Genomic DNA, 12,764 nt, shown 5'->3' with positions numbered 1-12,764 from the left:
GAGAGAAAGGAGGGAAGCGGTATATCACTGCTTTGGCAGCATTTGCTCAAATATTGGTGAGCTCCTTTTATGTGTGCACATTCTCCAGAAGGATAGCAGTGAGCCTTTACGATGGCTAGAATTCTATTTTGTTTTGACATGTGGGCTATGTTGTTCCACTGAGAACAAGAAACATACCTACCAACTCTGTTATATAATGCTCTCCCAAGTACTTAGTAAACTGCTCTGAACACAGTAAGCGCTCAATAAGTATCATTGTTTGACTGATACCAGTCCGGAGTTTGATGAGGTGATGGTCAAGGAAACACTCGAGACTTCTCATATAAGCCTGATTTGTCTTCAAAAGGAGAAGCAACAATGACATCCAGGCACAAAGTCATACATGAATAGGGTCTGACCAGCACGAGTCTCTCATCCGCTAATACAAAGGACAGCTGCCATTTTTTCATTGTTCTTTTATGGTATTTGTTTAACGCTTACAGTGTAACAAGCCTCAGTTACCTCATCTGTAAAAATGGGGATTAAGACTGTGAGCCCCACATGGGACAACTTGATCACACTGTTTCCCCCCCAGCGCTTAGAACAGTGCTTTGCACATAGTAAGCGTTTAACAAATGCCATCATCATCATCAGGTAATGAACTAAGGTTGGGATAGATACAAAGTAATCAGGTTGGACACAATCCGTGTCACTTCTGAGGCTCAGATTCTTAATCCCCATTTTTCAGATGAGGTAATTGAGGCCCAGAGAAGTTAAATGACTTGCCCAAGGTCACACATCCGATAAATGGCATAGCTGGAATTAGAACCACCGTGGTTCTGACTCGCAGGCCCGTGCTCTATCCACTAGGTCACACTGCTTCTCTTTAAGAATGTAGGGTTAAGAAGCGTGTTGTGTTGGAAGCTCCACTGCGTTGTCTGGTTCCAAGAATCTCTCCTGGAAAAGGCCTGTTGAAGAGAGGCAGAGAAATGGAAGTTGGTTTCAGGATTCATGAGGGCCAAAACTATTCAAAGGATAGTGGAGAATTTCAATTTCTCGGGGTATCAGGGCAGTGGACACAAGTGTTCCAGTTGAGGTAAACAGGGAACATAAAATGTGGGCCTCACTTAGAGATGAAGTGTTCCTTGTTTTCTCCTCTACCCTGCTTAAAGTGTTATCAGAACCAAGGCTTACCACAAAAATCAGCATCTTCCCAAGAGTGACGCTTAAAGAAAATAACAATTCGCTGAGCACAGATGGCTGATTTGGAGCTTAATAGGTATTAGCACATGATTTTACCCAGTGGTCTCTCTTGCTATCAGTATTGTGTTATCCTTGCCAAGCTCCCCTCCTGATTATGTTATCTTAGTCAGGCTGAGCTCCTGATAAAATCTTATATTCTCCCACACCTGTCCCGATAAAACCTCATTTTTCACTTCAGCCGTGCTTCCAGGAAATGGGGAGAGATAAAGTTACACACACACACAAACACACACACTCACTCACTCTCACTCTCAACACACACACATGCTGGCATATTCCATTTATGAGACATTAATTGAGCCAGCCTGTGAAATTGGGCTTGCAAGTTTGGAGCAAGGAGGTAAAGGAAAAGGAGGGGTTTTTATTTAGGCCAAGAAATCTGCAAGGCAGGCTATCACTTGTCATCTCTTGTTTTTAATTTGCAGTTGAGCTGGGATTGTTAACATTTATGTAGGTGTTTGACAGTTAACGGAAAGGAATGCTATTGAATGGGCTACTGATGTATTCGGGACATTATTTTGGTATTCTTAATGATCTAGGATACCATTGGTGACTGTCACATGTGTTTTTATTTTGATCTCCAACTGCTGCTAACTACAAAAACATTTGTCCATAAATGGATGGTTTCTCCTTTGTATTCAGGTCCATCCTCTTTTCCTCTCTCGTGTCCCCCTTCTGCTTTCTCTCTGTTTCTTCATTGTGTTCTTTCTCTTTAACTTTCTCCACCGGGTGCTTCTTACACCTCTCCTCTTCTTGCCTCCCTCCTCCCCACCTACCTGCCTCCTCCTCTTCTTCTCCCCATCTCTGGCTCTCTCTGTCTTTTCCTCTCCCTCCCTCATCCTCACTCATCTGCCTTCTCCCCCTTTCCTTTTCCCTCCTTCCTCTCTTCTCCATCCCATGTTTTCCAACTCCTCCCTCCACCCCTTTTCCTCTCCCTCCCTCCCTGCAATTAATCATTTGAGTAATGCCCCCAAGCTGGAGGAAAAGCCCTTCTCGATGCTTTCAGAGTGATGAAACACAACAATGCCAATGATGCACCATCCTCAAATTGATTAGTGATTGAGTGGCGGGGGGAGGGAGGGCGTCATTTTATAGGAAGCAGCTTTATCTTGGTGGAAGTCAACAATAATGTAAAACAGAGGGATGAGAAGGAGTTGACGAGCATGGGAAATAAAATACACTGTAAAAAGCCACCACCGAAAGAGACATAGAACATGGGCAATAATGTTGCTCCCCGTATTATTCATCTTAGCTTGACTGGAGAAGAGGAGGAAGAAAAGGAGGAGATAGAGCCATCATCTGGGCTTTGGGTCGTTGATAGGGAGCAAAGGGGAGGGTGATCCACTAGGTGAATGATGCAGACTTCTCAAATGGAACGAGCTTTGGTTTCGGAAAATCCTTTGAAGTGTCTGTTGGCAAGGTGTGCCTGTCTGGCCAGGGATAGCATGTCCTAGTGGAAAGAGCATGGGCCTGAGAGCTAAGAGCCCTGGGTTCCAATCCCGGCTCCGCCACTTGTGTGTTTTTATGATGGTGGGTGAGTCTCTTGATCGGGCCTCAGTTTTCTCATCTAAAAGTAATAGCCATTGCCCCTCCCCCCTCAAACTGTGAGCCCCCGTGGGAGCCGGGGACTCTGTCCAATTTGCCTATATTGAGACCACCCCCAGGTTTAGTAAAGTGGTTGGTGCAGAGTGACAAATTCCACAATTATTATTGTTGTTGATGTGAAGTAGTGGGTTCAAATTCCGACTCTGCTACTTGTCAGCTTTGTGACTCGGAGCAAGTCACTTCACATCTCTGTGCCTCAGTTCCCTCATCTTTAAAAATGGGGATGAAGACTGTGCATCCCCCATGGGACAATCTGATCACATTGTAACCTCCCCAGTGCTTATAACAGTGCTTGGCACATAGTAATCACTTAATAAGTGCCATTATTATTATAATTATTGAATGGTGTGGTTCGGTTCCCAGCATTTTGACTAGTTATTCCTTGCAGGTACTCCTAGTGATATTGGGTGCATTCCTTGCCCCCAGGTTAAGAAAAGATGGATGCAAGCAGAGATGAAGGCATAATTATCCACTTGTACTGCTGCATTTCTTTTCCTTTATCTCATCTCCTCTCTTCCTTTCTCAAAGACCAGCCTTAGTAATGCACAGTGAGTGAATGGGCATCCCTTGAAGGTCCTCAGCAGGGATTGAAATGGATCCTGTTTAGTAGGAAGAACTGGTTGGCTATTTCTCTGCTGTTCCTTTTTGATTTTTCTTTTGAAGTTACTTTGCTTCTATAGCCATCAGCACCTATGCCACTTCTTAGGGCAGAAAGTCATTTCAAAATCTGGAGTTTTGCTCTGTCAAAGGATGCTGCCGTTTTGACCTAAGGAGTGCTTCATTTGTGACTTAAATAATAATAATAATAATGGCATTTATTAAGCGCTTACTATGTGCAAAGCACTGTTCTATGCGCTGGAGTCTTAAAGTCTTAGTGAGGAGTCAAAGAAACACTGCCATGTCCCTCTTGAGAAGTAGAAGCGGGGTAACCTAGTGAATAGAGCACGGGCCTGGGAGTTGGAAAGACCTGGGTTCTAATCTTGGCTCCACCACTTGTCTGCAGTGTGACGCCGAGCTAGTCACTTGACTTTTCTGTGCCTCAGTTGCCACATCTGTAAAGTTTGGATTAAGGCTGTGAGCCCCCATGTGGGACCTGAGTTCTAATTCCAGCCCCACCACTTGTCTGTTGGGTGACTTTGGGCAAGGCACTTAGCTTTTCTGGGCTTCAGTTACCTCATCTGTAAAATGGAGATTCTTCTCTGGAGGATCCCTGCCAGAGCTCAGCAGATAATCCCCCTTACATGTGGGGACGTGCCCAGGGCCAGGACATGGGTATTGAACTTACCCCAGATGCAGATGAGAATGTGAACTTCCCCAAAAAACATTTCAGTGCATGGAGGCGTTCCCCTATGGAAGCCCATCCTCCCGTTAAGAACTGCAATAGTGGGGATCACTAACGTCAGCCACATTGAGATCTGCCAAAAGTTGCTCCCTTGTTGGAAGTTTGGCATTCTGGGAGAAGCAGTAATAACAATAATAATAATAATTGTGGTATTTATTAAGCACTTACTATATGCCAGGTAGTCCTGGGGATGTGGGACGTGGACTGTGTCCAATCTGATTACCTTGTATCTACCCCACAGCATAGAACAATGCCTGGCACATAGTAAGTGCTTAACAAATACCACTTTTCTTAAAAAAAGGTATATTAGGTAGTTAGAGGAGCAAAGTGTGCGGGCTGGGTTATAGTAAGAGATCAGAGAGGGAAGGTAGGAGGGAGAGAGCTCAATCAGCTCTTAAAGCTGATTGTGGGACCCTGGGAACCTCAAGATCTCTCATCTTGGAGGGCACACTCCCGTCCCGCTTTGGACCCTGTATTTTCTGGTCATCCTACTCCTTCATGCCCCTCCTGGAAGCAATGCCCAGCCCAGCTCCCTGCCTAGGGGCAGACCTGCCCCTTGGTTCATGGATTTCTCCCCTTATCTCTTAGCTGCTTTCACATTCGGTTGAATTTCAAAATTCCTGAGAGATCCAAAGATATGCAAATGAACATGAACAGATTCAGATCAGCATTCAGGGCGGTGTGGTTGACAAGTCCCTCATCTCTGTCACTAGACCGCACGGAAGTTGATTTTCAATTTACCCTTTTTGTTCTCAATCCCGAGATGTTTTGATTCTTAATTCAGAACATTCATCTCGAGTGGTTTCCAAGATTTGCTTATGATGATAAAGTCATGTTCCTGGAGGGTTCTGGGGGCCGGTTGGAGGGAGAAGGGAGGTTGTTTCCACCTAGGATTTTGAATAATGGCTTGTTTGACATTTTAAACTAAATGTGGGCTGAACTTAAGATCATCACATTCAGAGTGTGATAGTAAGATGCCCTATATACATAAAAAATTGACTGTGCATTTCTGAATAGAGAATAGGTAATGAAAAGGCAATGGTAGGAATAGCCCAGGAGGTGAAAAGATGCTCTGAATTGTCCCCCCCTGCTCTGTATCTATTATAGTTGTCACTTTTCTCCCTGCCACAGATGTCCCTTTGCTCCTCCTAGATTCCTTTGAATTTTTTTAAACAGTCATTACCATTACAAAGAAAGATTTCAAGTTCCTGACACTGCTTGATTAATCATCCTCCATTTGGAATGGATATACCCAAAGAACATCTCCTCCCCAGGCTGAAGGAGGAAGTGGGAGGCAGGTTTTCCCAAATGCCTGAAGATCTGCAGTTGCACGTACCCATCATCGTCCCAGGGTCACCTTCCAAGAAGCAGCATGGCCTAGTGGCAAGAGCACGGGCTTGGGAATCAGAGGATGTGGGTTCTAATAATAATAATGATGGTATTTGTTAAGCACTTACTATGTGTCAAGCACTGTTCTCCTGGCTCCGCCACTTGTCTGCTGTGTGACCTTGGGCAACTCACTTAACCTCTCTGAGCCTCAGTTACCTCATTGATAGTATGTTTGGTTTTGTTCTCTGTCTCCCCCTTTTAGACTGTGAGCCCACTGTTGGGTAGGGACTGTCTCTATATGTTGCCAACGTGTACTTCCCAAGCGCTTGGTACAGTGCTCTGCACACAGTAAGCGCTCAATAAATACGATTGATGATGATGATGATCTGTAAAATGGGGATTAAGACCATGAGCCCCACGTGGGACAACCTGATTACCTTGTATGTACCCCAGTGCTTAAAACAGTGCTTGGTACATAGTAAGTGCTTAACAAATACCATAATCATTATTTTTCCTTCTCTTTCCCTACACCGCCATGTAACCCCAGTTATCCTCTTCCTCTCACCCCTCAACTCAGCCGACCACCTCCTCCACCCCTTCTCGCACACTCACCAACTGTTTCTCCTCGTCACTCATTTTTGAACCATCTCTAACCTCTTAATCACTACCCTCTCTGTTCACATCCTCGTCCTCCATCTCTTCCAATCCCCTCCCTCCCTACCAAGATGTTCTCTCCCCCAAAGAAAGACTACAGTCTAGACATTTTCCAGGCCATCATTACCCCATTTGGACTCCCCATCCAATCTCCCCTCTCCTGATGCACAAATCCAAGATCTCCACTACACCTTTTCTGCCAAATTTGATGATCCTGTACCCCTCAATCTCCAGCCCTGAGCCAACTCCAAGATACATTCCTCTGCTCCTGTGCTCATCCATAAAACACTATTTTTGGAAATCCAGGATCCAGGCTGACTTTGGCTACTTCAAATTCATTCTGGGTGCTGTTACTCTGCCCTTTCTCCCACTCAGCTACATTATTTCTCCTGTCTCAATGGCTCCCACTATTCTAGGTCTTTCATTCTTCGCTCCCAGGGATCCCAGGCCTCCCATCTTCTTCCCCCTCTCAAACCTGATAATAACAATAATAATAATAATATTTGTTAAGGATTTTCTCTGTGCCAGGGACTTTACTAAGTACTGGGGTAGATAGAAGATAATCTGGGTAGACACAGTCCCTGTCTCACATGGGGCCCAGAGTCTTAATCCCCATTTTACAGCTGAGGAAACTGAGGCACAGAGACATTAAGTGACTTGCCCAAGGTCACCCAGCAGGCAAGTGGCAGAGATGGTGGGTTTTTTTAAAAAAAATTAAGCATAAAGGGGCCCATCGATATGGTTCAGCCACATTTCAAATGTAGAGCAGGTGAGAGAAGAATGGATTTAACCATGGAATATTATTTTGTGACAATTTACTTGAACATTATGTCCATTTTTACCACTGTAGTAAAGCCTTCTGTTCTCTGCTCATCTCCGTTTTCAGTCTGGACATATTTTTTTTTGGCTCGGGTTCCATCTACTTTCAGCAGCAGATAAGAAGCAGCGTGGCCTAGTGGATAGAGCACAGGCCTTGGAATCAGAGGGACCTGGGTTCTAATTCCGGATCAGTCACTTGTCTGCTGTGGGACCTTGGGAAAGTCACTTCACTTCTCTATGCCTCAGTTACCTCATCTGTAAAATGAGGATTGAGGCAATGGAGCCTACTAGGGACAGGGACCCGATTTGCTTTTATCCACCTCAGTGCTTAGTACAGTGCTTGGCACATAGTAAGTACAGCATGGCTCAGCGGAAAGAGCATGGGCTTTGGAGTCAGAGGTCATGGGTTCGAATCCCGGCTCCGCCACAGGTCTGCTGTGTGACCTTGGTCAAGTCATTTAATCAATCAATCGTATTTATTGAGCGCTTACTGTGTGCAGAGCACTGTACTAAGCACTTGGGAAGTACAAGTTGGCAACATATAGAGACAGTCCCTACTTAACTTCTCTGAGCCTCGGTTCCCTCATCTGTAAAATGGGGATTAAGACTGTGAGCCCCATGTGGGACAACTTGATCACCTTGTATCCCCCCCCAGCGCTTAGAACAGTGCTTTGCACATAGTAAGTGCTTAACAAGTGCCATCATTATTAAATACCACAGTTAATCCCGGCTCCACCACTTGTCTCTGAGACCTTGGGAAAGTCAGTTCCCTTCTCCGTGCCTCAGTCACCCCGTCTGTAAAATGAGGATCAAGACTGTGAGCCTCATATGAGGCAGGGGCTGTGTTGGACCTGATTACGTTGCATCTGCCCTCGCACTTAGAATGGTTCTTGGCACATAGTAAGTGCTTAACAAATTCCACAATCAGTTAATTAAGTCCAACTAAAGATCATTGGCAAAATGCACCTCTCTGTTCTGGAGGCTGATTGTGTGCGTGTTTTTGTTTTCCGCTTCCTCCCTCCTCCCGTCCCACAGATGGAAAGCCAGTGTCCCTGTCCCCGATGGAGTCCCAACCCAACAGCCCGCGTTACACAGCTTCCAGCCAGAAGGAGCGCGAGAACCTGGAAGTGCGGGTGCGGGAAGTGGAGGAGGAGAACAGGGCCCTGCGCAGGCAGCTCAGCCTGGCGCAGCATGGCGGTCCGACCCATCGCCGTGGCAACCACTCCAAGACCTACTCGATGGAGGAGGGGACCGGGGACAGCGAGAACCTGCGGGCTGGCATCGTAGCCGGGAACAGTTCCGAGTGTGGGCAGCAGCCAGCGGTGGAGAAGTGTGAGGTAAAAAAACACTGTTGCTCCAATGCTTTATTTCCCGTGGTGTTGGACTTCTGAACCCTTCATCCTTTAAAAAAAAAAATGTATCCATTCATTCATTCAATCGTATTTACTGCTTTAGAGAAGCAGCGTGGCTCGGTGGAAAGAGCCTGGGCTTTGGAGTCAGGGGTCATGGGTTTGAATCCCGGCTCCGCCACATGTCTGCTGTGTAACCTTGGGCAAGTCACTTAACTTCTCTGAGCCTCAGTTACCTCATCTGCAAAATGGGGATTAAGATTGTGAGCCCCCCCTGGGACAACCTGATAACTTTGTAGCCCCCCAGCGCTTAGAACAGTGCTTTGCTCATGGTAAGTGCTTAATAAATGCCAACATTATTATTATTATTACTGAGCACTTACTGTGTGCAGAGCACTGTACTAAGCGCTTGGGAAGTACAAATTACTGTATATTGTGGACTGTCTTTTAGACAATCCCCTTTTTAGACTGTGAGCCCACTGTTGGGTAGGGACTGTCTCTATATGTTGCCAACTTGTACTTCCCAAGTGCTTAGTACAGTGCTCTGCACACAGTAAGCGCTCAATAAATGTGATTGATGATGATTGATTGATTGATTGACTGGAAGGTTGCTCTGGGATAGAGCACAGACCTGGGAGTCAGAAAGATCTGGGTTCAAATCCTGACTGCCACTTGTCTGCTCTTTGACTTGGGCAAGTCACTTCCCTTCTCTGGGCCTCAGTTCCCTCATCTGTAAAATAATACTGTGGAACCCCATATGCGACATGGATTACGTCCAACGTGATCAGCTTGTATCTTCCCCAGCACTTAGTACAGTGCCTGGCACATAGTAAAGCGCTGAATAAATACAATAAAGAATAAAGAAAGAAGAATGTTTCTGCTAATTCTGTTGTATTGTTACTCCCCCAAGCACTTAGTATAGTGCTCTGCACGTTGTAAGTACTCAGTAAATGCCACTGATTGAATATTGTACCGAGGAGTCCTCAGAGATTGGCTATTTCCTCATTAGGATGTCGCTCCTTTGATCCATCTTCCAACCCATCCTAGTTACAGGGTGCCATGGAGGGTCAGGCGGGATTTCTGGCCTCTTCACTTCATAGTTTTGTTTCACGATCTGTCCCAAGGCATCTCTGGATCAATGGGCAAAGTGGGCATTTTCAGTGAATTAAAAACTTCATTCAGACCCATGGGAGGAGGGTAGATGCACCAGATGAAAAATCTGTGGCCACCCCATCACATTTCACATCCCACAGAGAAGCGGCGTGGCCTAGTGGTTAAACCACGGGCTTGGGCATCAGAAGGGCCTGGAATCTAATCCCAGGTCCATTAACTTCTCTGCACCTCAGTTATCTCAACTGCAAAATGGGAACTAAGGCTGTGAGCCCCATGTGGGTCAGGGGCTGTGTCCAGCTGGATTCCTTTGTGTCTTCCCCAGCACTTAGAGCATAGTAAGTGCTTAACAAATACCATTAAAAAAAAATTCAGCTAAAGGCCTGAGGGAAGAGGCAAGTGGAGCGTGGTGCCCACTGAGTCAACACAGGGAAGAGCTTGTCAGAACCCTAGGGTTGATGAATTCTAGTGCAGCAGGCCCTCTCCAGAGATTGCTCTCTACCTCCTGTTCCTGGAGAGTTCGAGCCACGGGATTTGTTCCCCCGTCGACCTTATCCGGAGTGGCAGAGCTTTGGCCAGGAGGCAGAAGCAGCAGAATAGCTCAGTAGCAATGACGTGGTTTGACTTTTGAAATAATGGGGTTGCCAAACTCTGCATGGAACATTGGGCAGTCTGAATTCTCCGCCCTCTGTCAAACTGCCCTGAATTGATTTTTGAACAAGAAGGGCACCGCACTCCCAAGCTTCCTTATTGCCAGCTAAGGATGTAGTCCACACGGAGTGAAAGGGGTCTCGGGTCAGAGACCTGCTCTGATTTAAACGCTGCTGCCCAGCTGCAGGGTGAGCCATTTGTGCCTCCAGACCTTTCTCGTCCACATACAATGCAGGATTCTGAGAGTCTGTGGAAGAATTGTTCCTTGTGTCAGTCTAACCTGGAGTGGGGATGGTGGTTTGCCAGGAATTGGTGGGGAATGGTGCTTGTTCCCTGTTTTGTCTGTGAAGTGCCAAGTCTTTTGGAGAACGGCAGGTTTTGCGCTTGCTGTTGGTCGAGGCTGTCGGAGGGCTTTTGGAAATACTGCCAGATGGGTGGACTGACTCCAAGTATTTATTCATTCATTCAGTCGTACTTATTGGGTACTTACTGTGTGCAAAACACTGTATTAAGTGCTTGGGAGAGTACAATATGACAATAAATAGATACATTCATTCCCTGCCCACAAGCTCCAACAGGCTAATCTCTTTAGAAAAAGGTTGCTCGTAGCTCAGTTGATAAATGTAATGAATCTTTGGAAATATATAAGCAGTGCTAGATTTTCAGGAGGACTCGTAGAAAGTTGCAGAAGAATTGAATTAGTCCCCTTTGAAAGTTCATGGAAACTTCTGCCAACATGTACAGATACTATCTCCTTTAAGCACCTGCTAGTCATTGCACCCTGAGCTCCATAACACTTACGTTCATATCCATCATTTATATTAATGTCTCATCTTCTTTTAGACTGTTAGCTCCTTGTGAGCAGGAAATGTGTCTCATCTTTGCAAATTGTGCTCTTCCAAGTGCTTAGTACAGTGCTCTACACACAGCAAGTGCTCAATAAATAGCATTGATTGATACTGGCAGCAGCAGAGGGGAGTCAACGGCACACAGGGGTCAGGGATTTAAGCTTCAGGACTTCAGGCATTTTGGGGGTTCTTCCAGATCCTGCCTCTGGCATTTGAGGCCTTTCTGTGCCTCCATGAAATGGGACAAAGATTAGGAGGTGGTCTCCTCCTCTTCATTGCTATCTTTGCCATCGTCCTAGACCCAGGGAAGGGTGGGTTAGCCTGAGCAAGGATTTAGCTTCTGAAAAAAAAGAGTCTAGTTGGTTTAAAATTGCCTTCAAGATTATAATATCTCTTACCAATAAATTTGTTTGCTCAGTGGGGTTTAGCATTTTGCCAGAGGCAATGCTTTTAAAGAACACGAAAACTCTCACTGAGCCTCCCATGTCCCTAACCAAATAGGGTTTTGATAACAAAATAGCTTTTATTTTTTTCTTCTTCGTGGAATTCACAGAGCAATTCAATAGCAGTCGTGAATTTGCCTGCAGTCTCCTCATCCCCCATTGCTGGTGTAAACTAGCATTATTGTTTTTGTTTTAGCATTTCTTTGTGCACAAGAATGGAGATATACGGTATTTATTTTTCTTATAGGTTCTCTACTGGGTGCAAACTGATGGGCTCTGCTAGAAATCACCCCCCTAAGTACAATTTTTCATGGCTGTGAAGAAAGAGGCCTGGAAAACATCTCATTGGCCAGAACAATATGAAGTGTAATCTGGCATCTGTTAATGACAGCAACTGTTGTGTTTGTTAAGCACTTGCTATGTACCAAACCTGGTACTGATTGGTGGGACAAATTTATATATGCCATATATATTTATGATATGTGTTATCCATATGAGAGACACTGTACTAAGCGCTAGGGTAGGTGCAAGGTATCCAGGTTGGACACAGTCCATGCCCCTCCTGGGGCTCACAAGCTTAAACCCTGTTTTACAGGCCAGGTAACTTAGGCACAGAGAAGTGAAGTGACTTGCCCAAGATCACACAGCAGACAAGTAGCCCAGGCCCGTGCTCTATCACCAGACCATGCCGCTTCTCTATAAATATAAGATAATAAAGTTAGACACAGTCTTTCCCCAGGGGGGCTCACAGTCTAAGTAGGAGGGACAAAAGGCGTTTCACCCCCATTATTTTATATGAGGAAACTGAGCCGCAGAGAAGCTGTGACTTCCCCAAGGTCACACAGCAGTCAAGTGGCAGAGCTGGGAGTGGAAACCAAGCGCCTATTTGTAAGTGCTCTTTAACACGATTGGAAAGTTAAGAAAAATATTGCCTGGAGCCTTAGTGGTATTGGGATGCCATAGGGGAGGTGAAAAGCTAGAATTTGGGAGGAGACTTTAACAAAATCTCCAAGAACCAAACCACGGACTGACAATCTTTGATGCAGGCATACCCTTGGTTCTGATAGTTCAAACTGCATAAAATATCCAGCATTAATGACTGGTTTAGCCCAAGGTCTGAAGCCCCACCCGATCTTACATCCAATCACTGCAAGGGATTTTCTTCCCTCCCCACCTCCCCAACTGTTCTCCAGACTGGCAGCCAACTCCTCCTCTTCAACCAAAAGCAGCCCCAAATCATCCATTCATTCAGTCATATTTATTGAGTGCTTACCATATGCAGAGTGCTGTATTAAGCGCTTGGGAGAGTACACTACAACATTAAACAGACATATTTCCTGCCCACAATGAGCTTACAGTCTAGAAGACTGTA

At 45.6% G+C, this 12,764-nt stretch overlaps 1 protein-coding gene across 3 annotated transcripts in view; it reads left to right on the top strand.

Annotated features, from left to right (window-relative positions):
* The window catches only part of LARGE1 (LARGE xylosyl- and glucuronyltransferase 1), a 365,768-nt gene that overhangs the window by 177,114 nt on the left and 175,890 nt on the right, over nucleotides 1-12,764 (top strand). For all 3 annotated transcript variants that reach the window (XM_038756579.1, XM_038756577.1, XM_038756578.1), the window contains exon 3: nucleotides 8,027-8,328. In XM_038756579.1, coding sequence (XP_038612507.1) covers nucleotides 8,027-8,328 — 302 coding nt within the window. The remainder of the gene's footprint in view (nucleotides 1-8,026; nucleotides 8,329-12,764) is intronic.

This window comes from Tachyglossus aculeatus, chromosome 14 (genome assembly GCF_015852505.1).
Source record: "Tachyglossus aculeatus isolate mTacAcu1 chromosome 14, mTacAcu1.pri, whole genome shotgun sequence".
Lineage (NCBI taxonomy): Eukaryota > Metazoa > Chordata > Mammalia > Monotremata > Tachyglossidae > Tachyglossus > Tachyglossus aculeatus.
The sequence above is the reverse complement of the archived record's forward strand: the minus strand, read 5'-3'. Positions and strand labels throughout refer to the sequence as shown.